The sequence below is a fragment of the Corvus hawaiiensis genome, chromosome 4 (genome assembly GCF_020740725.1).
Source record: "Corvus hawaiiensis isolate bCorHaw1 chromosome 4, bCorHaw1.pri.cur, whole genome shotgun sequence".
NCBI lineage: Eukaryota > Metazoa > Chordata > Aves > Passeriformes > Corvidae > Corvus > Corvus hawaiiensis.
Window position 1 is genome coordinate 14,711,886 of NC_063216.1, and position 27,386 is coordinate 14,739,271.

A 27,386-nucleotide genomic window follows, 5' to 3' on the forward strand; every position below is an offset into this window, starting at 1 on the left:
CTATAAAGTGAACACAAGCAGAATTTTAATGGCTGCATTCAGCTTGAGGAAAGGCACCAGAAAGTACAGACCTATTTCTTTGCAAAGTGTTTCTCTGAGTTTAGGTTTAGCCTTCTTAACTCTCAGTCATATAAAAAGGCAATGTTCTCTAAAGTGTGGGGTTTTTGGATGAGCCTTTCTTTGGAAGCAAACATGATCATTTTGACCACTTCAAACAAAAAGACCATTTCATAATTCACTTGTGTATTCCTGCATTCCATGGGATGTTTATTCATTTGGTAGCAAACAGACAAGCACAGAGATAACTACAGCAGGATTTCTCATCCAGTTAAATAATTCTCTGCCACATAGAGATACCAACACTGCAGCTGCAGTGAACCTGGGGGAAAGTATTACAGTGTTTCTCAGACATTAATTGCATCAGATTATGAACCTAAATGTCTCAAACAGTGGGAGCTGTGAGTGGGTGCTTCTTACCTAAAGAGATGAGGAGTTGTGTTTCATCTGCTGAGAAATAAATCATAACCAAAATATGCTGAACGAAGTTATCACTGGTTCTGTGGGAGAAGTAAGCTGGCGTAGGGGGTGCATTTTTAAAATCCTGTTTGTTCCATAGCCAGGATGGTGTTTCACAGATTACCTTTGACAGGAGCATATTTTATGAGCTGTCTGGACATGGTTCTTGTCCTTACAGGTTTATAGTGACCCCTCCTGTAGCTGCAGCGCCCGGCTGTGAGAGCAACAGTGCAACAGCACAGGCAGAGGAGAGAGGAGCAAAGGACAACAGGAATCAACCAGACCCCCAAAGCTGCAGCTTCCCAGGCAGCTGCCTCGTTATCCGATGTGGAATTCCTCCCGCTGTAGCCTTTGGTTTCATTGAGGTGCTGCTTGCTGCTGTTCAGGCGAGGAGGGGTGGCCACGTGGGATAACACCTTGGCAGGCCTGGGGCTCAGTGCTGAGTGTGCAGTCTTCTTGTCTGAGCTGGTGACTGACCTGCTGCTTGTCCTCTTAGCAAAATGCTCATCTGCTGGGGAAGTTTCTGCCCTGGAATAGGCAGTACCTTCAGTTCTCTGCACTGTCAGGCTCCAGCTTGGGGTGTGAGTATTTGCTGGTAAGCCATGGCTCGTGGCTGCAGATGGAGCTCGGAGCAGAGGAGAACCTGGCATGGTGGCATTGTGAGGTTGGCATCTTCCCCACTCAGGGGTCTTTGTGCTGTGCTGCCTCTCAGGTTTACTTGCTACGGAGTGAGCATTTGGCTCTTGGGATTTCAGTTTCTCAAAAATGAGAAGATCTGGATCAATTCCTATTAAATTAGAATAATGTTAGTTTATTGATAAAAGCTTGCCTGTACACCCACAAAAAGGATCCATGGAGACAGGGGCAGGGCAGGGAGCCCAAATAATTCCCTTTTGGATTGGAGGTGTCACTGCCTCAGGTTATGGGACACTTCATGGGATGCAAGGGATGTGCATTTTGGGATTACACACAACTTGCTATGGGATGCTTAGGGAAGGAGCCCAAGGTGCAGTAAGGGTGGGATCTAGGCTACTCAGGGTAGGGAGATCCAGGAAAGCTGTGTGTGTGACAGTTTGCACCAGCAACTGGAGGGAGGCTGCACCCTGGGGGCTCAAACATCCCAGTGACAGCAACTGGGGAGACTGAGGTCCAGACTGGGCAGCCTGAGCATCTCAGCCCAGCTGCTGGGGGACTTTGCATTCTATATATGTGTGTGTATATATACATATGTATTTATAAATATATTTATTTTGACTCACAGAAAAAGCAGGATGAGGCTTTTGGTGCTCCCTGTGTTGGTGCATCTGCTTTATGTGTTTGTCTGTGTTACCTGTGTGCTTGTGGTGCATGTGCCTAATGAAAATAAATGTTCAGCCTTGCTGCTGGTTAGGTCTGGGGATGTGGAGCAGTGGCAGCCTCCTCTCCGTCTCTTAGAGCTGGGAGGGTGTTTTGGCCAAGGACAGTATTGATGAGGTACTCAGAGCATGAGTCTTGAGAGCAGGGTGGATCTCTGAGCTCCTTTCTCACTGAGTGGAAGGGAGGGGGGAAGTATTTTCAGAAGTAGGTGTATTAATGAAAAATGAAAAAAGTTTTCATCTCTTTTAGGGTTGTGTGTCACTGCAGGAGATCATTTAGCACAGCAGCTGACCTGGTATCATTTTAACATTTCCCATAGTTGCTGTCTTTTCAGCCCTTATAAATGAATCGCTTAATTACCTGTTGTGATGTTGTACAAAATGACATCAACCCCAGCCTTTAGAATGCAGCTTTCCAAAGCTGGGCAGGACATGTGCAGGCAGTTCTTGTTCTCATGAATGGCTCCATGGTAGAACACTGCTAGATTGCAGGAGACTGGAACCCATAAAGAACAAAGTTGAGCTTCTCAGCAGAATGACCATTGCATTTTGCATGATGTTATCTAACATCAGAAGTTCATTATATCTGCCCAGATCCTGTGGGAAGAGAGACCAGATCCTGTGGTTCTCTCATTATCATACAAACTAATTGAGCACATAAAAGAGAACTTATATTCTTATTTTACATCTGGCCTAGAACAGCCATCTGAGTTCTACACATGTATCTCATTAAATAATAACTGATTTAAAGTCCTTTGAAGTGCCCTCTAATGTCTCTGTTCTAGTTAAGATTGTAACAAATCTTGCTTGACTATATAAGAACACAAAAAGGAGATTTTGAGTTACCATTTATTATCTCTGTAAGTATCCAGTCCCATACGGGGGGATATGAGAAAAAGTCTGTTGTCCAGATAGGAACAACCTTGCTGAAATGTTTTTCTCACATCACATTATTTAAGACAGAATTTGATTCTTCCCAGGACTGCTGCTGGGAGTTACCTAACTTATGTCACTGTCAGGTTCTCAAGGTCATACTTTTGCTCATAATTCAAAATACCATCAAAATTTATACTGACCTTTTTTAGTAACTGGTGCCTCACTTTCATCCTCCAAAACCATATCCAAATCCCTTTCCAGTCCGGAGAGTTTTTAAGAATTTAGGCACCAGGACACATGTACTTCATGTATCCTCCTAAAATACACTCCTGTAGAGTAGTACCAGTTCAGTGTGATACAGATAAAGTACAAGGCTTAGGACAAACAATGATCTTGCTTATTTTTGCTCTGAGCCTGAGTTTACCAGGCTGGGGAAAAGGGGTGGCCAGCTGAAAAACTGCTATCATTGATTGCTAGAGCTTTATTGTTCTGGTTTGCACCAGAAACATGATGTAAACATGGAACAAGAGAGTGCTCTTTCCAAGGACATGAATGTTCTTGTATTTCAGAGAAGGACAAACTGTGTGTCCTCTCCACTTTCCCTCTCACCATGTCCTAGTCTGATGCCATACTCCATGAAGAGACTGCTGCAGGAATCACTGTCACTGGTTGTTCTCTTCAGCAGATGGGGATGAATACTGAAGAGTTTCTCTCTTTGTAACAGAGATCCAAAATTTCAAAGCAGACCCTAAGATTTTAATGTGTTCCTAGTGTAGTCTTCTACAAAAATACAGATTATTTTTTTCTTTCTTTCCCATATTCCTTTCTATGGGACTGAAGTTGGGGCAACAGTTACAATGTGCCTCTGCTTTCCTGCCTCAAAAAAATTTACAGATCCTCCTTCCACCCCCTCTATTTCTTCTTCAAGTGAAGGACTGTTTATATAAACGTTACCCAAAATGTGGGGTTCAGTGTGTGCCATGACCCTGCCAACAAGCACTCACCATTCCTCAGAAGGCAGCAGGCTCTGCTGCACTGTTGGGGTGAGATTTCTGCATAACCCTTCAGCAGCTGGGCTCCCCTCCTCTGGGATTCCCGCAGGTCGACCAGGAGGCCTGGGAAGCGCCGGATCCAGCAGTTCTTGTAAAAGGCAGTGGGCGAGCAGAGGCACTGGGACTCCCCAGCCAGACCCAGAAGCAGCAGCACTTCTGCCACTGCCACCAGCAGAGCCATGGCCCCGTGTCAGGGCTCAGGGAGCGCCCCTCTGCTCCAGGGGTGCACGGAAGGCTGCACCAGCACTGCAGAGACCATCCCTGGAGGGCTGAGGATGCTGCCAGGTCTGACAGGGGTGTGAGCAGGGTCTCCTCCAGACAATGCCCATGGCGCTGTTTGGGCAGCTGCTGGATGGAAGAAAGCAGCCATTTAATGAGCTACAGAGGACTGTGACAGTTATTATTGTTGCTCTCTAACTTAATTATTTGGAGATGCTTTTTGAGACACAAAAGGGACAGGTTGGTTTTAGTTGTTCAGAGAATTTTCTTGTTTCTGTGGTCCCCTTTTTGGGTCTCTTGACCTTCTCAGACCAAACTAAGCAGGCAGTCTTGAGATTTGGTGAATAATAGCAAGCTCAGCACATTGTTCCACCTCATTTTGTTCAGGAACACTGTTACACTCAGCACAGAGAAACAGCTCTGTTTAGGATCTGAACACTTTGAGTTATCTGGTGACTGCAGATATTTGCCTTCTTTGCTAACAAATGAACCTCCAGCCAGAGGTGGAGATCTGTTCCTCTTCCCTACACTGTTTTGATTTCAAGAATAATACAATTTTATTTGCAAAGATCTAGGACCAGATGAACTCTCTCTGACTGGAGAGGGCTGGAACCTCCATTCAAGCTATGAGAGAGTTCTGCCCCTACTAAGTTTAAGAATATTGAGCAGTCTATACAAGGTTTTCTGCTTGGGAAAGGCCTGTCAGAAAGAAAACACAGCTGACATACAGGGAGATGATTTTTCAAGCAGCTGGTCTGAAAACTGAAACTCCCATGCTTTGTTTCTTAATAGGAACAAGTCTGATCCCCGATTCCCACATTATGCCTGTCATACAGAAAGGCTTGAAAATATTACAATACACGAGTTCATTTAAACACAGTGGACTATATAGTGAGTTTGAGAGAGTTAGGTAGAAGTACGGTTGTCTGCAATAAAAATTGGGTGTTCAATATATAAGAATATTTTACACTGTGTTTTTATCCTTCAAGATTAGAATCAAGGGATTTCCCCCTTTCCACATGAAGTATAGATCAGTTACGTGGAGTGGGGAGAGCCTCAAACTCGTTTTAATTCTTCATTCATTACAGATGATGTTTGTTTTTGCAGAACTAGTCCCCCAGTTTGGAAATGAACTGACAGGTGTAATATTTTGTTCCTTACACAGCTCACTGGAAGGTTATAAAGCCCAGAGCAAGTTAACCCCTGTTGATCCATCAGCAAGACCAAGGCATTATTTTATTCATTGGAACTATAATTAGGAGGATTCCAAAGAAATGTCTGTTGTAGGGAATATGAGAATTAAACTGTTAGAAAGAGGGTAAGCGGGTAATTCTTCAAGCCTCTGTCCTGAAAACCAGCTCTTGGCACTTGTGTTGTTTTATTTAGTTTTGGTAGCTGGATATTTTCATTTCTGTGATAATCAGCACTTAAAACCTTAAATACATTTAAAAATACCTGACAGCTTGCACTCAGTGGACTGCACAGGGAAGCTTTTAGCCATTTATCTACCATTGCCACAAGCGCTATTGACAGTGTATTTTTAAAAATATTTGTTTCAGCTTTCCAAATATCCCAAGGTATCACTTGTTATAGAACACATTCAAAATTTGGAAAGATATGCCTGTATTTTGGCATTACGTCCTGTGTTTAGTATGAATTTCAGATCTGTTTTGTTCTGTTAGATTTGCATGCAAAAATGTTGGTTTCTGATTGCTTTCCTCGCTCCTACTCTTCCTGTATCTCCAAGAAGAGAAACCTGGAAGACTCTGAATAACTCTGAAGCACTTAACAAGGAGATTAGAAGAATTCTTTCCTCCTCCTCTGTCTCTGAATAAATGGTAAGGACAGAAACAGCTGCAGGGAAACTTTCTTGTTAATGAAAGATAAAGAAATCTAAATAAGTGAATAAATGGCTGCTTTAGGCAATTTCCTGTAAAAACAGAAAACTTCTGTCTATTAAATTTCACAGTCTTCTCCAGCTTCCCCTTAATTTCACTTTGACTTTTCAATGGGAAATGTAAATTAGTGCCGAAATTTTAATTCACAGACTTTTTGCAAGAAGAAATCCCCGAGTCTTACCTGCAAACCAGTGGCTGATTTTCCATGTGCTCTGCAAAGAGGGACCAAGAGGCTTTCACCGATACAGGGGAGTGTCTGGCCAGTACCAGACCAGCTCTTCATGTTATTTAGCAACTCCTTTCACCCGACTCCTCACATTTCCTCCTGGAAAACAAAAAGGCAGGGGCCTGTTTCCTGTGAGAGCATGGATGTTTTTGCAGACCTTTCAGTAAAAGAGATTTAAATGGACCTGCCACGCTGGAACAAAATGATCTTTTTCATGATTCTTCTTACAATCAGAAGCAGTCCCTGAAGTTTCCCACCTGGGCTGGCAGTTCGAATGGCACAATCCAGGAGCTTCTCAGCACAAAGGATTCATCATCAGGTATTAACTCTTCTTTTGCCAAACAGAAGCAAAAGCAGACACTTTTTCCATATGAAGTAACAGATATGTCTTGAGTTTTGGAACTGTATTTAGCTTTTACATTCTATTACTCAGAATATGTAAAGACCAGAAAGGATGTGTTTAGTTGTAGAATCATGGAGTGGTTTGGGTTAGCAGGGACCTCAAAGCTCACCCATTTCTACCCTCCTACCATGGGCAGGGACACCTTCCACTATCCCAGGCTGCTCAGAGCCCCATCCCACCTGGCCTTGAACGCTTCCAGGGATGGGGCAGCCACAGCTTCTCTGGGCACCCTGTGCCAGGGCCTCCCCAGCCTCACAGGGAACAACTTCTTCCCAATATCCCATCTAACTCTGCCCTCTCTGTCAGCGTGAGACATTGCCCCTTGTCCTGTCACTCCAGGCCCTTGTCAATAGTCTCTCTCCATCTTTCCTGTGGGCTCCCTTCAGGCACCAGAAGGCCACAGCTGGGTTACACTGAGCTCTCCTCCAGGTATTGTGTGACAGCAGCTGGAAGGTGACAAACTGAGAAGTGAGACCAAGCAGTTTCCCCGGTGAGGTATGAACCTGCCCAAGTCCTCCTGTGAATGTCAGTAATGAATTTAATCAAATGTGCAGCATAATCCCATGTGACATCAGCATGAAGTGCCCTGCCTGTGTTGTGCTCCACATAAATAAACTGAATTTCAATCCTGTATTAAAATCATCCTTATCTCATTTTTCTGAGATATGCACATGTGTTTTCCCTTTATTACAGCAGTGGTAAGGACAAAATTTTAAGTAAACCAAGTATACTGATAATTTCAGAATATGTCACTGTAACTCTGTTAAGGTATAAAAGTTTAAAAAGACTAATTTAATGAATCATAATGAAATGTAAATACATGGAAAAAAATTAAACCAAGTCTTTTTGATGTTATTCAAATAATGTGCTTGCTTTCTTTCTCCTTTAAAATTTTCCTTGAAATCAAAACACTCTTGCAAAATATCTAAAGTCCAACAAAATACCATTTTTGAGAGAACTGTTTTGTCAAAAACAGTTATTAGTGGTCAGGTTTGGGTTTGGAGCAATATATCACATTTTTAATGAATCTGACCTTCTCCGAGGTTAGGGACAAATGAATCTAAAGATTCTGGTTTCAGTCCCATCCCAGCAACATGGTAAAATGAGGTGAAATATTACAGTTTCTGTTCCTGGGGCTTCATGCAAACCATTTTTTAAGCCCTTGTTTCCAAGGGTTGCCAGGCCCTGCGATTCTCTCAGAGCTTGGCTTCCGACTAATTCTGGCCAAAGCTCTGCCCCAAGGCTGGGGACTGTGTGTTCAAGCAAACAGCAACACAAGTCTTAGGCAGATTAGATTCATAGAAATATAAATCTGCTGGCATTGCAGATCAACTTGAGCCAAGTTCCATGACAAAAAGCACAATGTTTATCAAACACTGATGAACAGATGCTGATTTGTGGCAGAACTTGAACTAAGCAAAGGAGATGGAGTTTCAATCTTGTGGAGAATTTTTATAGAGCTGGATACTGAGCGGAAGTCTTCCGTGTGGATTACCATCCATCTTACCTAGTTATTATGTACTAAAATTCAGCTCTGCCTGTCTGCACCAGGATTAAAAAATATCTGCTGTTTTAAAAGCACCCAGTTTAGTCTCCTCCAGGCACAGCTGCACAAGAAATTCCTGGCTGTGGATGCACAATACATTTGTGCAGAGCAAACATCCCTAAGAGGAGGTACAGCAGCAGGCAGAGTGCTCCAGCAGCCTGACCCCCGTTCAGGTTTTGTCAGGGAACATTCATTTCACCTGAGGGAGTTTCAAAGAAATTCCTTACTGGGTCTGTGGTGTAAAAAATGGGCCAGGTTGAAGGCCATTGTAAGGATTTATACTCTTCCACCTCCACTCTGCTGGCCGGTGCCTGGACTTCCTCATGATCCACAGAGAATGCCCACCACACACAGACTCTTGGGCCAGCCTTTTTCCTGCCCAGAGAGAGCTCAGGAGAACACACTTTAGTATTAATCACTCAGATGTGACTAATCAGTACTTGATAGTAAATAATCTGCTTTCAAAAAACATGCCACTCCAAGTACCCTTTCAGTAGTGCTGCAACATACCTTTATTGCAAGGAATAAATTAAACAGCACATTAAAAGCAGAAAAAATCTAACAGAAAATTTTAGGGAATAAAGTATAAACAAGTGCTATTAGAAGTAACAGTGCTTTCCTTCTTTTCTTTTTTTTCTGTTTTTGGAACAGCATTGCTAATGGCACTGGGTAAGAAGTGCTTTGTTTGGCTGGGAATCTGAAAAGAGAAATTACCTTCGTTTAGCAGGTCATCCTTCACAAATCACAGAGTTCAGCTGAAGGAAAATTATGCTCTGGTCAGTTCCTCTCAGGAATGCCAAGATCTTTTAGAACATGGATATTTTTAATGCTGAAATACTGCAGGGTAATTCCTGTGTTCCACAGATGCGTACTTTGTATCCTGGGACAGGGAAAATGGCAGCAGTTGGCAAATCCTTTCCAAAAGACCAATTCCTGTCTTGAGTAGTTCCACTATTACTCAATACACAGTTCCCTGGCAGTGCAGTACAATTCCCTGCCATCTCAGAGGGCAGAATGTGGCACTTTATATTTTATATCAGATAGCATGGATATTTTAAATATCCCCAGATTTGGTTCCAGTTCACACTTTACACTAATAAGGCTGAAAGGAATTCAAATCTTCCACTGTTTTTTCACTCAGTGTGGTCCTTTCCTCGGAGCATTCAGGTCGGTTTTACTCTCTGGTTCTCAAGTATTATCCAGTGTCTCTCTGGCTTTACTCTTCTTGTCTTTGTAGCAATAACTCCTCCTGACTCTCTGTGATTCCTTGCTTTTGCTACGTTGGGAAAGTCAGAGGGCTATAGAAATGTGTGCCCAGGCAGAGATAGGCTCAGATTCTCTGTGTCATGGTTGAATGGTCTGTTACAAAGGAGTTGCTGTATGAAAAAAGCTTCTTCCATTTCCATGTCCTTTTAAAAGAAAAGAGTGATCTCTCTTCAGCCTTGGAAGTAATTCAGACATTAACTACAAGAAAATAGTTCAGGCATCAGACACAGAGAAAAATTATGTAGCACAAATGGCCAATGCAATCCTGGAGCAAGAGAGACCTTACTGACACTCTCTGATGTCTTCACAGTCCCTTTGTTGGCACTTGAGAACACCTTTCCTTGGTATCAATTTGTCTCTCAGGTACTGTAAAGGTAGACCTGAACTGTCTAAAACAGCTTGAAGATTTTGCCCCAGGAGCCAAAGTCTAGAAGACAAGTATTGTAATGCTGAGGACAGTTACCCTCGTCTTCCTCTCTGTTTAAGTGTCTTGTTCTTCAGGGCATCATAAACTCATTTAACATCTACCATGATTGTTTTCATGCTTGATGCTTCAGCATGTTCTTGAAGGATGACAGATGGTCTTTCATACTTGTTTCAAAGATCATGCAAATCCTTCATGGCTCTACACTACAGATTTTGGCTTTGTAGCTCTAGAAATAGAGTTCCCACTCTGAAAAATACATTTCCTATTCACTTAAGGTACAACCAAGATGACTGCCAGTGAAACAGCAAAGCCTTTTCTTTGATTCCAGTATAATAACATGTATTATTGATCTTAGAATAAACCAGTAGAGCAGTAGACTGGAAGACAGGTGACATTATCTCCACAAAAGTGGAACAAAAGAGTAGCCCTTGCCTTGGTGCATTTGCAGTGTAAGTAGTCTATAAGCACATCACACAGGCTGACTGATGAGTGTAATAAAAAACAAGGGACCTGCCCTGTCAGCACACTCTGGCTTAGCACAGAGAGATGACAATCAGCCCAGTAAAAACAACTGGGTAAGGAAACAGGCTTTTTGCAGAAGTGGCCACTCAGTAGTGCTGACCCCTTGGGCATGTGAGAGCTCCTGCTGAATGCAGTGGGTGCCCTCGAAAGTTTGCTGGCAGGAATAAAACACTTACTAGTACATGCCAGAACTGATCCAGCTCATTAACAAGCCTCATGGACTGTGAGGAAGGAAGACTGGAAATCCCAGGCTGAGTGGCAGGCGCAGGCACATCTGGCAACATATGGCCAGAGAAGAAATATTCCATCCACCCAGGCTGTGGTGTCAACACTTTGAGGCTGAACTTACCATAAGTGACTACATGGAAAAAGCATTCACCAATTAGGAGCTAACTTACGAATCCATGAAACATAAGGGACTCCCAGGCAGATGTCTAAAGATGGCAATCCTGCTGTATTCCAACACAACAGCTTCCTGGCCATGCCAAACACGAAATCTCTGTTTTCCTCAGAAGTACTAATGATTAAAATTGCTTGAACTGTCTGCCTGTGGGATTTAAAGAACAAGAAGGAATTAAGGGTTGGACTCCTACTGAGGTGGTGAGACATTTGGTGTGTGTGATGGTCTTTTGAAGGGTGAATCTGAAGCAGAGAAAAAAACAGCCCAGTGCTCATACTTCAGCTTCAACTCTGGAAGAAACCAAAAAGCAAAATGTGGTGCTTCATCAAGGACAGAAGACAGAAAAGTGGAATTTGAATATTAATTAAATAATGAGAAAGACTGAAAGAGGAACACAAACCAAGCAAATAGTGACACACAATTAGTAGGAAAGAGAAGGCGAGAGGTGATGGGGACCCAGCTAGTGAAGGCTGCTGAAATTACCTCTTTGGGTCTGGTTGAGATCCTATATAAAAGGATTTCAGAACATGAAATGGGCCCTGCAAAAGCAAGATGATGAAGATGCTTTGAAGTGAGGTGAAAAACAAAAATGTGCAGAAATCTACCTCACCTCAAAAAATGCTTTTATAAAAGTCAGCAGAAAAGAACACCTGTAACTGAGACTGACATTTGCGTTATCCCTATGGCCTAGAGTTATGAACCTGAAGATCAACAAAACAGTGAGAGAGGATCATTTCAGAGAGGAAATGGTAAAAGGTAAATAACCCTGTCTTCCTTAGAAGAGAGGGGGAAAAAACCCCACAGAACAGACTAATACCACTGAAATGTTTTAATAGTGGGGGGAAAGATCCTTTATGAGCAGTGACAATAGGGAGTTGTCTGAAAACTAAGCAATCTGCACTAACTGGACATGAGTCACACTACTGCTAAAGGGAAAGATTTTCTATGGTCTGCAATACCCGAAGAAAGTATCTTTGTAAAGAATGTGTTTTGAACATCTTCATAGTAAGTATCATCACATAGGAATATAGGCATGGCAGACTTCTCATCTGTTTCAGCAGGTGGTAGGGGTTTTTTTGAAAAAAGGACTGTCACTGTATTTCAAGAATATAGCAAGGCAAACAGCAAATCTGTCATTTAACCCCTGCCCAATATGCTCAGTCGTTAATTTGCTCTTTCCTTGTTCGTGTCAAACAAACTCAGGACCCTGGTACGCAGCTCACTCTCATGAGATGTCCTGTTCCAGGAACTTAGTTTAAATAGAAGATGGAGTAGCAGAACAGGTTATGCAGTGTCTTCACAGGGTAAACCAGGGGCTGAGACACGCAGGGAGTCGGGAGGGTCAGAGCAGAGTTATGCATCGCACTTGCCATTCCCGAGTCCCACTGCTGCACTGGCCGTGCAGGGTGAGCTCCGGGAGGCTTTTGCTCGGGAAGGGATGCGGCAGTGCCGGGGTGCGATGGCACCAGGCTGGCTGTGCCGCTCCTCCTCCGCTCTGCCAGTGCGCGGATCCAGGCACACACACGCTGCTTTTTCCCTGCGTGTGTGGCTCGGGAATGTCGCCCCTCGCCAGGGATGCAGCGGTACATTTATGGCAAGGGGTTAGAGCTGCGGCTGGAGCTGCGATCCCGGCCCAAATCAGGAGAGGGGAGCACCAGGGGGGACCGCTGTGCCTCTGGGCTGTCCCCTGGAGCCCAGCATTGCCCTTTCCACCGTGTCCCTGACACCCACCCTGGCTGGGCCCGGGGGATGCCCTGACGGCCCCCCCGGCGGGCAGAGCCGGAGCGCTCAACATTGCCTTTTTCGGGCTTTTTTTCTCTTTCCTCCCTGTGTGCGGTTGTTTTTTTTTTTTTTTTATTTCCCCTTGTCACTCCTTGCAGGGCCGGAGCGGCGGCAGCGCCTCCCCGCACCCCGGGGCCGCTCCGCCCATCCCATCCCGGCCCGGCCCGGCCCGGCGCGGCCCGGCCCGTCCCGGCCGGCGGAGGAGGAGCCGGCGCGGCGGCTGCGGCCGGGCTGAGGCGCGGCCAGGCCCGCGGTGAGCGATGTCCCTGGCGGAGCGGCGGCGGCGGCGGCGGCAGGAGGAGGAAGAGGAGGGGGAAGGGGAAGCAGGGGATGGGGCCGGTGCCGGAGAAGAGGTGGTGCAGATCCGGCTGGGGGACAAGTGCTACCCGGTGTGCAAGAGGAAGCTGATCGAGCAGAGCGACTATTTCCGAGCGCTCTACCGCTCGGGAATGCGGGAGGCAGGGCAGGGCCAGGAGGAGCAGCTGCTGCGCGGGGGGCTGAGCGCCCTGGGGTTGGAGCTGGTGCTGGACTTCATCAACACGTCCTGCCTGGCCAGGCTGGAGCAGGAGGAGGGCGGCGAGGAGGAGCCCCCGCTGCTGGAGGAGCTGGTGGAGGCCGCGTCCTACCTGCAGGTCACGCCGCTGCTGCGCCTGCTGCTGTCCCAGGTGCGGCTGGGCAACTGCTTCGAGCTGCACCGCCTGGCGCAGGTGTACGGCCTGCAGGACCTGCACGACGCCTGCCTGGACTTCATGGCCGCGCACTACCACCAGGTGCTGCGCAGGCCCGACGCCCGCCCGCACCTCCTGCTGCCCCCGGCGCTGCAGCAGCAGCTGCGCGAGCGCCGCATGAGGGGCACGGCCAGCCTGGTGCTGCTCGGGGACTTGATGGGCGCCTGTCCGCCGGGGCTGCCCGCCGGCTGTCACCCGGCCGGCTGTCACCCCGCCGGGGACGCGCCCTGGGCCATGCTCAGGTACGACGAGGAGGCGCGGCGGTGGCTGCCGCTGGCCAACAACCTGCCCGCCGACCTGCTGAGCGTCCGCGGCTACGGCTCGGCCGTGCTGGACAATTACCTGTTCATCGTCGGCGGCTACCGTATCACGAGCCAGGAGATCTCGGCCGCGCACTGTTACAACCCGTGCCTGAACGAGTGGAGCCAGCTGGCCTCGATGAACCAGAAGAGGTAACCCCTGCTCCCTGGGATGCTCGCGTGTCCCTGCCTGGTGTTGAGATAGGTCCTGTTGAGTCACATGGCACTGGCTCAGCCTTAGGGATACGATACAGACCTGTCTGTGCTCTGAACCACCAAACAAACCCGATGAGAAAATTCCTTTCCTGCTTTCGTTGTGGTATATTATAACTCCAGTAAAGGAAGTGACAAGTTTTCCTGCTCTTAGTGGGGATATCCAGGCTATACCAGGAACTGGAGATGGCAAAAAGAAATTATTTGGAGCAGTTATCCAGTGGTTTATACTTCCATAAAAATGCAGATGTTTTGTAGGCCTGCACTTCAGTGAAATACCAGAAAAATGTCAGGAAGATGGTGAGAAATTTCTCACTTTATGTGAATATTTGGATCTGGGAATCATTCATTGTTTGGACAATTTGTCTTTTTTACCTTTATCCTTTTGAACTGTTCATTACACGTTGATGTTGTAGTTGGTGTTCAGAAACACTTGTGTAATTTGTACTTGAAAGACTAATAGAGATCTAGCCCTGAGGAGGACCCGAGAAGAGAGGCCTTCTCTCTGGCCAAGGTTGTGGCTGCTCTACCTTAACCACACTTTGGAGTTATAAAAACAAAGGCTTTCATTTCACTGAAACAAACTGGCTTTGTTTCCAACATGAACTTCCTCTTTGTTTCCATTTTAATAAAATTGTTTTAAATTTTATCTTTTCTCTCTGAAAAAGTATGGAGGCCAAAATTCACTCTAGAATGGAAATTGTTTTCTCTATCCAGTGAACTGAAAGAGCATGCAGAGACCCAAACCATTGGCATAAATGCTTTGTATCTGGGTAGTCAAAGTGCAGTCTCTATTCCTGTCTCCATTTAGCTTTTGCCACCTAAACCCACTCAAAACAGGGATTTGACCTAAAATTAAGTCTTTCCTGTCTCACCTTTTTTTTTCCCCCCCCATTTCTTGTGTTGTCGAGAGAGTTTTACTAAAATAATCACCTCCGTAATCAGTCATCACAACTGGTCAGGAACTGTTTTTTCAGTGTTTCTGACTGCTTGGAACAGTGTTGGGAAAAGTTTCATCTGTAAAATGAGTGTTTGGCTTTTAAATACTGAAAACACCCTTTGTTACTGACCTGTTTTTTAGAAGCTGAGCCTGTAGCAGAGTTCCTTGAGATGCCTGGGGACCTGAGATGTTTTAGCTGGCTTCATTCTACAGCAGGACCTATGTGAAAGGGGTTGGGAGCACTTGGCCTCGCTAGAAAAGGAGGATGGGATCAGCCCATGCAGCATCTCCTATGGAAATTAACTTCCCCACAGAAGTCCCATGCTGACCACGTCACAAGGTTCTGTTTGTGTCATGTGTATAGCAAGAGAGCTGTTACTATGTCTGGTGACTGCAACTTGGGTTTTTAAAAAATACCTTTTCAAGGCCGTTTTTGCACCTTGCAGTTTGTGTATTCAAACTCTAGATCACCTTTTTTTCCTCCACCCTTGCCCCTTTTTTTTTTTTGGCTAGGATCTATAATCATTATACTTGAAATATGCACATGGATGTTTTCTGCTAACATTACTGTTTTCAATGGAATTGCCATGCTAACTTAATCTTCAAACCCATCTCAGGTGACAGCAAGGCGTTCCTTTGAATGGAATTTCACATTGGCCGTTCACTGCAGAAAAGCAGCATGCAAATGGATATTTTTGGAATAATCTCTAGTCTTATATTCCATGGTGGTTATTGCAGGCCAAAAAGTACCCAGAATTGCACCCGCAAAGTAGCAGGGAGGATGTTGCTCCCTGAGTAACTGGGGGAGCTTTTTTTCATGGAAGCTCATCTGACCCCTTCACAAAACACGTTTCTGATTTTATGAGCTTCATGAAGTCTCATCTCTGCAGTTGTTAATTGTTATTTTTTCTATATGACAAACCATTTCAGCTCCCTGATGACCTGCTTGGTGTTTTGTGGCAGGGAGGGATGGCTTATGCCCTAGGAGCCAAGAGCAGGGTCATTTTTAACATGAGGGGTTTGCATGCTACATGACCAGTGCCGATGCCTGTCTGCAGCACATCTGTGCTGCAATTAGAGCTGCAGTTTGCTTGGCATTGTATTTTTAGTTTGTTATGCTGTAGTAAAATAAGCAGGGTGGTTGCCCAGCCTTCTGGTTAGGAATTACAGCCATGTGACTGTCTGGCAAATGAATTTATGCCAGCTGATATAATTACATCCCGTGGATGAAATTGGACATACCTTCAGGGAGGGCTCTAGTTTCCATTGAAGTTGGTTTGACTTCGGACAGCAGAGGATCTGGATTTGTCCTGCATGAGTGACTGCATGTGTTGGCCTCGAGGGAAGGCTGAGGAGTTATGGATGTAATTGTGCTGCCCTTCTGTTCATATGAGAGTTTTCTGCCCTAAACAAACCTTTGAAGTTCTACGGTATTTTTATTGTGAATTATTTCCATTGTCGTAATAGAGAATCCCAGGATGCTGGGATTCTCTGCACATGCTTAGATAAAACAGTCCTAACCTACTTCTGAGTAGAAGACAAAAGCCACCTGAATATTTAGCAGCCGTTCTGGTTTGGGTCATCCCTGTTGGCTTTCTTTCTAGGTGTACAGTTCTTATTACTTTAATTTCAAACTTGTTCACAATAGGCAGCTCCTGTGTGTTGTTCTTGTGATGCCCCCAGGAGCCCGAGAAAGTGTTATTCCCAATTTATGCATACACAAGGGAGATAAAATGATTTGCTCAGGCTCACAAAGGAAGCCCGTGACTGAGCATGGAATTTCTCATCGTCTGAGTGCTAAATCCAGTGCTGGTCACAAATAGTCCACATCAGATCACAGTTTCTAGACCTTTTCATTCTAGAGGTGTTTCTGTACTTGGAATTCTCCAGAGAATGACCTGAACTTTTTAATGGAAGCAGCTCCATGTAAGTGTTGCCCAAGACCACTCGTGGTCTTTGGGGTCAAGAAGGTAACAAAGTGCATAGGGGACTGTTGCAGTAATGTCTTGGAATACCTTGCCAAACCTTTTTTTTTTTTTTTTTTTTTAAGTGAACAGTGTCTGTTGAAATTTGCTACTTAAAAATAATATAGGATTTCTACTGCATGTGCCAGTTAGAGCTGTATATTCCACTTCTATTTTCCTTCAGAACCTTCCTACTCATGGCAGGTAAATCTTCCAGGCTTGGAAGACCATAGTAGGACCCTGGCTGGAGTTAGGCGCATGCACGTGGAACATGATTTTTGTGAGCAATCTGAGCCTGAACTGCTGCCACTCTGAGGACTCCTACAGGAATATAGGAGATGATGCTTCTAGAGAATGCTACTTGTTTAGGAGACCTTCTCTTTCCTCATTATATACTTTTTTTTTAAATTCACTCAAATTTCTTCTGTGCTGGTGAAAAATAGACTTCAGAAATTTTTCAGTTACAGCCATCCATACCTTATTTGTCAGAAATGTATCACACACATCCAAAGCCAAATGTTGGATGCAGAGTACTCTGCAGACTCATGTAAGTAACTCATTGAAAATATGTAAAACACTTTGGAATTGCTTTGTAACTGTGCTTTCATGATTCCTTGTCTCTGTTGTAAGTGCTTTAACTCTGGTATAAAGAAGTCATCTGATTTTTGAGAAATTTTAAGGTTAAATTGATTATTTGGCAGGAAAAAGCAATGCTGGTTAATCCAAGGCTCAGGTTCTGCAGCAGGACCAAGGCTACCTTGCAAACAAATTCACATTTAACTTGCTCTTGAAATCCTCCAGCAATGTAGATCCCAGCCTGCCTTGGAATCCTCCTCCCAGGTGTCTTGTTCCCATGTTTAGCCACCCCTCTGATCAGAAAGTCCTCTCCAGTATCTGGGCTAACTCTTTTTTGTTGTACACTAAGTGAGATTGTCAGTGAACAAAAACCATGTGTGCTGGTCCTTTATAGCCACTGCCCCCATGGCCTCCTGCAGATACACCTGAGCCATGGGGGGGGGTTTGGGAAGCTGTGGAGTGTTGTCTTGTGTGCAGAAAGCCGCTCTGACCTCCAGCTCCTCTGCATTCCTGTGTTACATTTTCCTTCCTTTGTGCACGTAGTGCTTTGTACTTTATTGAGCGAAGGAACAGATTTTGAGCAATGGTAAAACCCCATGGCTCCGACTCGCTGGTGTTCCTGGGGTTCTGTTCAGAGTGAATGGCGGCAGCAGGAGGCAGCTCATACCTTGGCTTGTCCCAGCAAGAGGGGACCCACTAGGCCTGGTTTTTGGAAAGTACATCTTGATCCCTCATGTTTCGGCAAGTCGCAGGTGTGAGTGGAGTTCCGTCGTGGTTGAATCTGACAGATTTGGCCCCGCTGTTTCCAGGCTGTAGTCCATGGAACAGTTGTTGGTTGTGGAGAGCTGGCTCCCTGCTCAGTGTTTGCTTTCCTTGGTTCCAGCTGCTCCAATGCATTAAAAGAGTGTAAAAATGAACTGAGTATTTCCTAATGTTCACTCTCTGTAAAGACACCTGCCGTTACTGGCATGTAGAGGAGAATGGTAGAAGTTTTTCATAACATGTTGAGCCATTGTCCAAACTTTCATATAAAGTGTGCTGATGGATATTTGCAGCTACTTTTGAGTAAAATGAACCTTATTGTTAATGAATTCCATAAATCTGAGATACCTCCACTCCATTTTAATGAGTGTTTGGAAGTGGTTAAATGGCTGACACAAAGGTTTTTGGCCTCCTTTTAGAATATTTAAAGCTGGAAGTTGTGCTGTTTGTGTTTCAATAAGATAATATTCCCTGTGGTTTTGCCCCTTTGTTAATTTGTGGATTTTTTTTTTCTGTCCTAACTTTTACAACAGGTATATTCCTTTGAAAATCATAATTTTTTGCAAGTAGTTATCCTCATTTCATACCTGCTATTGATTGCTATGGTATTCTGAATTCTCTAAAATGGAAAGCATAATTGCTATTGAGGGAATATGAACAGACTGACCTAATCGCTCATGTCAGGGGAAAAAAAGTGCATAAAAAGCAATTAATTCCTTCAAAGGAGCATTTTAGTTTCCAAAGCTGTATCAGGATGACAAGAACAAAGTGATTCCATCTGGAAACAAATCCTTTTTCCAAATACATTTAATAAAAAGAAGTTGCAGGGCAGTCTGCCGCTAGGCAGGGTTCATTTTGTCCAGACAAAACCCTGCAAAAGTACTTAGCAGTAAGTTTTGAATGTTGGATTCCCACAGGGTGGAACTCCATTTGCTGCCCAGCAGGCCAGTGCAGGTCTGAAACATCATGTCAGTGTTACAGACACAACACAGTTCCCTGTTTGGCTTTGTGCTGAGCTGGTGCACTCCAGGGACTGCCACACATCCAGTTAATTGCGATACTCATAGTAAAGTCTCAATTGTCTCAGCAGAAGAGAAGGAACAACCTTTGTAGGCAGTGAGGCTGTTCCTGGGGAGAGGAAAAGCTCATCCTTTGTTAGACCAGCTTCCCTAGCTGGAAGGAAGAGCTTGAGCATCCAAGAGTTCTCTCTTCACATCCTCCAGTTTCTTCCTCCAGACCTGCACCTTTAATACCCATGGACCATTTGTTCGTGTCTGTGTTACCTTCAGGGTGTGAGATAGGAGACTTCTTGTGCTTCAGGAATTAGGAAGTTGCCCTTTGCCGTGTGTGAATTTTGAGAGCATAATGGAACAGACTAAGAAATAAATGACCAGTTCGGAGGGCATTGGTCATGGAGTGCAATGTAATTTTTGTTCAGCTATGAGTAGGACATAATTTACAGATAAATCTTGCTTCAGAGGATGTATTTAGTGATTTATTGCTGAACAGGGTACAGAAGATTCTCTCTTCTTTCTTTTGCAGAACAGGATTCAATGTGTTCCACTTTAAATTGCTTTTTTATTAGGGTTATTAAAGAGATTCCATAATACAACCTAAAACAAGTATGCATTCGTAGGCATCCATCAAGTCTTGTTTGAAATTTCTGCAGTTTTAACTGAAATTATATCCTTCACTGTGTGTCCATGTAATGCATTTTTCTCTACCAATGGCACATTACTAAAAGCCTAATAAAAACGAGCTGTCTACTGAGCACATTGGTTAAACCGAACATTCAGAGCTGAACTGGCACAGATATAAAACAAAATATTCCTCAGCCTCTGCAGCATCATCAACAACATCCAGAATGTCACTGGGTACTGTCCTGAGTAATTCCAATGTAGTTACAGCATTTTGGCCTTGCACAGAAGAGTTCAGATGCTGCAGATACCTGAAGTGATGGTGCAAACTGTGGGTGGTGAAGCGTGTGTCAGAGCATCAGAACTTTCCTGTGTATTTCTGTACATGATGCAACTCATTTCTGTGCTGCAATCTGTTCTTTCAGATCCAACTTCAAGCTCCTGGCTGTCAGTGGAAAGCTCTATGCCATCGGTGGCCAGTCCCTTTCCAACGTGGAGTGCTACAACCCAGAAAATGACTGGTGGAATTTCGTGGCGTCCATGCCAAACCCTCTTGCAGAATTCTCAGCTTGTGAATGCAAGGGCAAGATCTACGTTATTGGAGGATACACTGCACGAGGTAACAAGTTTGCTGTTATTTCTTGTTGGTTTTTACCTGATTGTTTCCAAGGCTCGGATAATTTTCTCTTGTTTTTCAGGAAAGCTTTTGAACTTGTGTAGAAGGCTGCATAATGCTCATTAAAAGACATAGAAATAAATGGCTGCTAGAAAATAATTGACAAACAAAACAAAAAAAATAGCTCTGTCAGGGAAGAATCAGGTATTTATATTTTTTTTCAGAGCCTGTGTGGACCTGGGGCTCTGTTATTTGGAGACAACAAACTAGTGGGTACTTCAGCACCCAGCTTAGCTGCTACCCCTTTTCTTAGATTTTGGTCACACAGTAAATAGAGGTCTCAACATATATATATGTTGAGATATACTTTACTTTTTAAATACCTGGTTTAGACTGTCAGAAGGAAAAATGCCTAGAAGATATCTGCCTGCATTAGTATTTCTCATGTACTAATAGATGTCATGGTTTTTTCACTACAGTATTTAATTGTTTTCACAGGCAAATTCAAGCTGTACCTTAATAACTTAATAGAATAATCAAAAGCTGAAGCAAGAACCCACACTTTTAGCTTATTTGATTTCTATACCAGATTTTCTGAGGACACTGAACAAAGGGAAAGATTTGAAGTTTCATTCTTTTCTGACAATTACTTTTCTTTTATCCAGTGAGCAAACAAGTGCTGTTAAAAAGAGCTCCCATTTGTTCATTCTTTAAGTACATAGTGCCATTTTTTGGGAGGCAGACCATTTTCTCAGAGCTTTAGAAGTCAGTTTTTTAAACATGTCAAATATCCAGTATTTACCAGGATTTCGTAAGTTTGAATTTGGCCTTTGCCCACTTCAGTTGACCACAGTAGTTTTAAGGGTTTTCTTTCCAAACAGAAAATGAAGTTAGAAGACAGATCAGCTTTTACAGACAGTACTGCAAGCAAAGCTAAACTGATGTTAGAACAAGTTGTCCCTTCTAGTGTCTGAGCAGATTTGAGCTCTGAATCATTTTAAAGTTTATAAAAGACACACTGCCACCCCCTGTGGTCCTTTTGGTAATGAAAACCCTCAAACACATTTTGTCCAGACCACTCTGACCCAGAGCCTAGTGGCTTCTCTGAGAAAAATGTGCCAGTGTCTTATATGGAGAGCTGCAGTCCCAGTCCTCTGCTCATCCCCACTATGGCATCTTTTGGGGCCATTGTGCTCCCTCATGTCCAGCACTGGGACTCAGAATGCCTGGCAGGAAACGCTTGCCATGCTGAGAAGTCAGATCCAAAGGGAAACATCCTGTGAGACAGGAGAACAAGGAGAAGGGGTTGAAACAGGTTAATGGGAAGTCTTGTCTCTAGAGACTGGAGTTAGCAGTTTGGCATTTTTATCTGGAGAGAGAGAAAGAAGCGGTAAGGTGAAAAACCTCTGACTTGGTTAAGAGTGCTACACAATCATGGGAGGACCAGCTTTTCTCCTACACCCTCTGCACTCTGCAAGTTCTTTTTCTGATATTTGTGCTGTTCTTTCATCAGGCTGCCTACTCCTGGTGTCATAAAGAGGAAGATTAGCACATTACTGATTCAGATCCCATTCCTTTTAAAACTCCTGCACAAGGCATGTGCAGTCAGGATTGCTGCCCTGTGTCAGGCTCCTGACTCAGTACTTGCTACCTGTGGGTTCAGCTGAAGGAGGGTAGTGAGTTACCTCTGGCTTCCTCCACACTCCAGGGGATTGCTGCTGCCCTCTGAACCTCTGTTGTTTCCTAGGTCTTTTCCTAAAAAGCCTTTTTTGATGGAAATAGGGCCATAAAACAATATGAAGTTTTGAGCAGTAGATAACTAACACATTTAGGCTGAAATGTAACCAGCTTTACAAATTTTATTCCATAAAACTTCGATTTATAAGATGAAATGCAAATCCAGGATCACTCAGGACAACAAACACCTGTGCTTGTTATAAATAATTTCCCAAACAAGGGTCTGGAATCAGTTTTTCTGTGACATCTTGGCTTAGGACAGGTAGCAGACTTAGAAACCAGAATTGCCACGATTAACTGATGATTCTTCTTCCAAATTATGCAGGTGTCAAAGTGTTAAGGCCTAAAGATCTAAAAAACACTTAAGGTTTATTTGCTAGTTTGTTACATTTACTAGATAAAACACGTGCAGCAATTAATGGATTTTATGTTATGTTATTTTTAGTAATTTTTGGTATTTCTGTTTATACCTCAGTTTTGGTAGATTTTTGTGGGCTATTTTTTTAATTTGTGTAGAGCTTTCTCCTGAGACTGCACTTTCCAAAAGATGGCGGGATCTGGAATTCCCCACTGTAAATTATAATGACACTTCTTGAATAAAGTCCTTCTCTTGAGTTTGCAGCTCTCAGTTGTGAATGTAGATCCTAACAGAAATTCCATGTCAGGCACTATGGTGTTCATGTTTTGTATTGTGGGTTTTGTTTTGGGGGTTTTTTTGTTGTTTCAGTGGATATAAAAGACCCAGGCTGTGGACTGAGCATGTGAGGGCCACATTGCAATGGACTTCTATTTCATACACCTCCTCTCAAATAGCACATTTTCCAGGGGAAGTTTACTGCTGTAGATAGTCATAGAAACTTAATTGGGACTTCTCCCCTTAATGAGTCAGTGAATGATACATTGTTTGTAGACAAAGGTCATCTATGTGTAGAGCTGCAGTTTCATGGAGCATTGACATGAAAAAAACCAGAGTGCAAATGCTGGAGCAGCACCTCCCTGGTCACACCACTGATGCACTTCATTCACGACAGTCCAGTTATATTTGGGGCTATTTATACCTGTGCCCTTATAGAACTCGTCAGTATGTCCCTGTCTGCTCTTCCCCTGGGAGCTCACTGGAAGTCATCCTGCAGCACAGACTGGTAACATGGAGCAGATTTAATAAAAGACCCCGTCTGGAGTCTGCAAACCTGTTCCCGCTGTCAGTTGAGGCTGGATTTGAGCTCAGGTCTCCAGAGACTGGAACTGAATTTACTGAGTCGTGTGCGTTCTGTGATAATTTAGTGAAACCTTGGGCACAGCCAGGGTCTTCACTGTGCCATAAATCAGGGTGGCATTGTAACAATTTTGTGGAATAACACTATTGCCAACACAAGCATTCACTGAGCACTGAGCTGTGAATTATGGACATGATTTCAGCTTCTTTCTGAGCCTCTGCCTGATGGCAGAGCACAGAGTTCCTGGTTTTGAGATGATTTTGACAATGTGTTTCTCTCTTTAAAAGGTAGCCCTTAGGTCATCCAGGCCACTTGCTGAAATGTAACCAGCTTTACAAATTTTATTCCATAAAACTTCAATTTATAGAATGAAATGCAAAGTATCAAAGTTAAGCTTGGATGATAAATCATCATTTGACAGCCATTAATGAAGCATACTGTCTTCATGATAGTTTGATTCATCTGTGACCACTTCTGGAGAGGAGAATATTACTCCATTTCTCTTTTTGTAAAAAAAATTCTTAGGTATCAACCAGAGACAAAATTAAAAGCATAAGTTAAAAGGTAGGGATTATTCTGCTAAAATATGCATGCCCAGAAAATTTACATCATGTAATGTGCCAGAAGTAGCATAACTTTTTTCCCTTGTGCCAAGGAACAGAACATTCGAAGTTTTTTTGTCAAGGGCAAAGAGCTGTAGTTGTCAGTGATCACCATTTCTCCCCTGGCTTGCCCTGCTTGTGCACTGCAGTGTGTGAGCAATCTACAGTAAAGGCTGGGACACTTGGTCGGGAAGAAAAACGCTCCCCCACGAGTGCCTTCTGACAGAATTACCTATTTGTGAATGTCTCCTCTGTGTTTCAGGCAGGAACATGAGCATCCTGCAGTACTGTCCCACTTCTGATTCCTGGACCAACTTGGAGCTGTGCGATGTGCACGTCCGCAAGCAGCAGATGCTCTCTGTGGAGGAGACCATCTACCTGGTGGGGGGCTGCATCCTTGACCTTGGACCAAACCAGAGATCCAGCCCCAGCGAGGACGTGCTGACAGTGCAGTCCTACAACATTGCCACCAAAGAGTGGCTCTACCTCAATGAGAACTCATCCAAATCCGGCCTTAACTTGACTTGCACTCTCCACAACGATGGAGTCTATATCTTGAGTAGGAATATTACTCTGTCTTCCAGTTTGGAGCAGCGCCTCTTCCTGAAGTACAACATCTTTACAGACACTTGGGAGTCACTGGGGCGCTTCCCAGCCTTTGGACAAAACATTCTGATCTGTTCTATGTATTTGCCTGATGGGCGAGAAGTGTAACAGCACCAGGGGTTTTTTTTCAGTTCCTTAACCGTTCTTTGATGAAATATTGCTCCCTCTGAATAATTCCACTTTCAGAATGTAATGTGTTTGCATAATGCAGGCATGAAATACTGATTCTGTTCTCTAAAAAGATTTCAGAATCCAATGTGAAGAGAAATGCTTCCAGAAACAGTTTTAAGATTTCAATTTGAAAATTTTACTGGTTTGGATTAAAATATCACCAGGTATTGTTTGCAATTTAAATGTAAAATTATTGTGTTGGCAATTGATATAGGAGTTCCAAAGGCAAAACTAATCAGTCTGGTTTTATTCTTCATTTCAGTAGACAGTGTAGAACAAAACAAACATACACATTTTCAAAGTGGAAACAATTCAATAAAGTAAATAATTAGTATAATCAAAACCACAACAGGATTTATTTCTTTCAAAATACAGTTTTTACTCAAGCAGTGTTCTGTCAAATGCACACTGTTTCAAATTGTTTGTACTATACATTTTTATCTCTTCCACAGCAGCAACTGAGATTCTCAAAGGTGCCAGCAATTAGGGTCCCATCAAGAAGAACTTCTTCTGAATTATTTGTGGTGCAGTGCTTTGCCAAGGACTGGTAGGAATTACCTAGAGGCTACAGTTGCTGATTGGAAAGTAGATGCTCCTTTAGTGGAAGTTGGCAGCATTTCTTGCTACCATTAAGACTGAGGTAAAAAGGCTCTTTATTCAAAGGGTGGAGTTTCCTAATTGTCATAAAGGTTTAAGTTTAGTTACCTTGTTGTGTTCTGTAGTACTTAAAATTGAGTTATAAAGATCAAATTGTAGTTGGCAACAAGCTGCGTGTTATGAACGTGTCCCTGAGCATGTTCAGTGGTGATCCTGGTGCAGGCAATCCTCCTCCAGGCACATCCTGGTTGGTAACACTCCTGTGGGACACCCATGGGAGGCTTGGCTCTTGTCAATGACTCCCTGACAACACCCCCCAGAGCAGGGGCACGTAAGTGTTGGCTCTTTCTTGTTTCACCAGGAGAGGTTGCCTCAGGTTTGCCACCCTATGTTGTTTCTCTCTCTAAAGGGCACTGTAAGGTGGGCACTGTGAGCACTCCCTTGTGAGGATTCTGGAGTGGTTACTCCAGGAGCTTCTCCCAGGTCCTGCCTCTTGCCTGAGAGAGCTGCAGCCATGACTGGCCCCTTTTCTCTTTGTAGCTGACAAGTGCAAAAGCATCTTCTTGAGGTGACTGCCCAGGTGTGGAATGTGTGTCCTCACAACAAGGAGAGGAAAAGCTTTGGGTCACCGTGGGAAGAGCCAGGTTAGATGTGTGCTAAACACATTGCAGGGATGCTGGTTCTGCTCCAGCCGTGTCTCCACATGATAAGATGAGATTTAAAGCACCTGAACAAGTTCCTAATGTGTGGAGATGTCTTTTTTGCTTCTTCATTAGAATTCGGGAGTCTTGAATCTTCTTTTGAAGACAGGTGTCTGTTGTCCAGAGGCAGAGGCAGCAATAGTTCCCTCAAGGTCCTTGTAACTCCTTGCTTTTCCATGGTTTTGAATGAAATCAGTCTTTGCTAAAGGGTTATCAGCCTTAAAGTGCCTTACCAGTCACTGCTCACGCCTTAATCTTGGTGCTTCCAATCACCTATAGCAACCCAAACAGAAAATCCCAGGAAACTTCTCCAGAATGTGGGCATTTGTGTTTGAACATTTTTAGGATGAAAACAACCATGACACAAGATATTTTGGAGGTCTAAGATTTACCTTTTTGGGTGGAACTTTTGCAGCCTGGTGGAGAATGTCATACCTCAGCCCAATCTGGTGCCTGCCACTCAGCTCTGTATGACTTTAATTAGCTAAGTCCATGTGGATGTGTTTTTATTTCCTTTGAAAACATTGTGCAGCTGCTGTGTTTTGACAGCAGTATCAGACCACACAATTGCTCTTCTGCATTGGTAACTTTCATAAGATGCTTATTTCAGAAGTGTTTCAGAATAAATATAAGCAGGGTACCATTGCCTGGTGATAAATTATCTCAGTCACATTATGCTACTTGCTTTCCTAAATTTCTTTTCAGTTCCAGGTTCAGTACCCTACACTCAACTGTGACCAATATTGGTGGAGGAAATCACATCCAAGTTGCAGCATTCCACTTCCAAGCAAATTAACCAAGAAAACCCATCACTCCTGGGTTTGCAGTCGGGTGTATCAAATCAAGTCCTTTCAAATCAATTCATTTTTAGTGCAGTCATAATTCCAAAAACTATGACATTATCTTCTAGGTGTGATAACTCTTTTTCAGAAGAGGCCTTTCCACACTGGGTTTATCTTGGTTTCAACTTCCAGTGATCAAGTGACCACCTTGAAAACCTGGAAAACGTGCTCAAATGCAGAAGACAAAGATGTCTCTGACTGTAAATACAGTCAGACCCTTTTGTCAGTCCATGGTGTAAATGCCTCCTCCACTGACATCTAACAGTACTGCAGTCACAAATCAAAACTGGTGTTAATTTAGTGGTGGCATTAATTAGTGTAATTCTATAAATATACTGCATTACTACAGGCTGAAATAAAAATAAATGGATTTTTTTAAACAAAATCCTTTACAGAAAAGTATGCAATGTGTGTGTTCCCATACCTCAGGAAAGAACCAAACACTGTAATGACTGTCCTGCACCCCATTCATTTTCTTTTTATCAGTTTTATACTTTGTATTCACTTTTTATATTTTGGGGCAAGAAAAGTGTCTGAGAGCCACTAACAGAATAATTAAAACACTGCTTTTTGCCAATGGAAATGTTGTTTAGTGATCCAGTGTGCTCTCCTTTCTCTGGTGGTGGGAGGAAAAAGGCCCTTAATTTTAGAAGTAGCTGAAGAGTCCTTGCAGTCTGATCAACTGGAAAT

At 43.7% G+C, this 27,386-nt stretch overlaps 2 protein-coding genes across 4 annotated transcripts; one reads left to right on the forward strand and one right to left on the reverse strand.

Annotated features, from left to right (window-relative positions):
• Window positions 1-244: 244 nt before the first annotated feature.
• Window positions 245-13,646, reverse strand: MANSC4 (MANSC domain containing 4). 3 transcript variants are annotated; one of them, XM_048300500.1, is made up of 5 exons: window positions 13,559-13,646; window positions 6,098-6,241; window positions 3,752-4,144; window positions 2,233-2,367; window positions 245-1,303 (listed from the first exon to the last, which is right to left on the reverse strand). In XM_048300500.1, exons 3-5 carry the CDS (start codon window positions 3,978-3,980, stop codon window positions 630-632), a joined length of 1,038 nt encoding a protein of 345 aa, XP_048156457.1. In that variant the 5' UTR covers window positions 3,981-4,144; window positions 6,098-6,241; window positions 13,559-13,646; the 3' UTR covers window positions 245-629. The 3 variants fall into 3 exon arrangements, with proteins under 3 accessions (XP_048156457.1, XP_048156456.1, XP_048156458.1); XM_048300499.1 differs by having other exon boundaries at window positions 3,752-4,147; XM_048300501.1 differs by lacking the exon at window positions 13,559-13,646 and having other exon boundaries at window positions 3,752-4,147; window positions 6,098-6,424.
• KLHL42 (kelch like family member 42) lies at window positions 12,743-27,081 on the forward strand. Its single transcript, XM_048300497.1, has 3 exons — window positions 12,743-13,668; window positions 20,033-20,226; window positions 24,042-27,081. The coding sequence occupies exons 1-3, from the start codon at window positions 12,749-12,751 to the stop codon at window positions 24,491-24,493; spliced, it is 1,566 nt and encodes a 521-aa protein (XP_048156454.1). The 5' UTR covers window positions 12,743-12,748; the 3' UTR covers window positions 24,494-27,081.
• The last annotated feature ends 305 nt before the right edge of the window (window positions 27,082-27,386 follow it).

Excerpts from the sequence above, each read along its gene's own strand:
- MANSC4 (XM_048300500.1), bottom strand. The coding sequence starts at position 3,980 with ATGGCTCTGCTGGTGGCAGTGGCAGAAGTGCTGCTGCTTCTGGGTCTG. Across the intron at positions 2,368-3,751 it reads CTGCTGCCTTCTGAGGAATG|TCTCCTGCAATCTAGCAGTG; the intron begins GTGAGTGCTTGT and ends TATGGGTTCCAG. Across the intron at positions 1,304-2,232 it reads TTTGTACAACATCACAACAG|GAATTGATCCAGATCTTCTC; the intron begins GTAATTAAGCGA and ends CTAATTTAATAG.
- KLHL42 (XM_048300497.1), top strand. The coding sequence starts at position 12,749 with ATGTCCCTGGCGGAGCGGCGGCGGCGGCGGCGGCAGGAGGAGGAAGAG. Across the intron at positions 13,669-20,032 it reads GCCTCGATGAACCAGAAGAG|ATCCAACTTCAAGCTCCTGG; the intron begins GTAACCCCTGCT and ends CTGTTCTTTCAG. Across the intron at positions 20,227-24,041 it reads TGGAGGATACACTGCACGAG|GCAGGAACATGAGCATCCTG; the intron begins GTAACAAGTTTG and ends TCTGTGTTTCAG.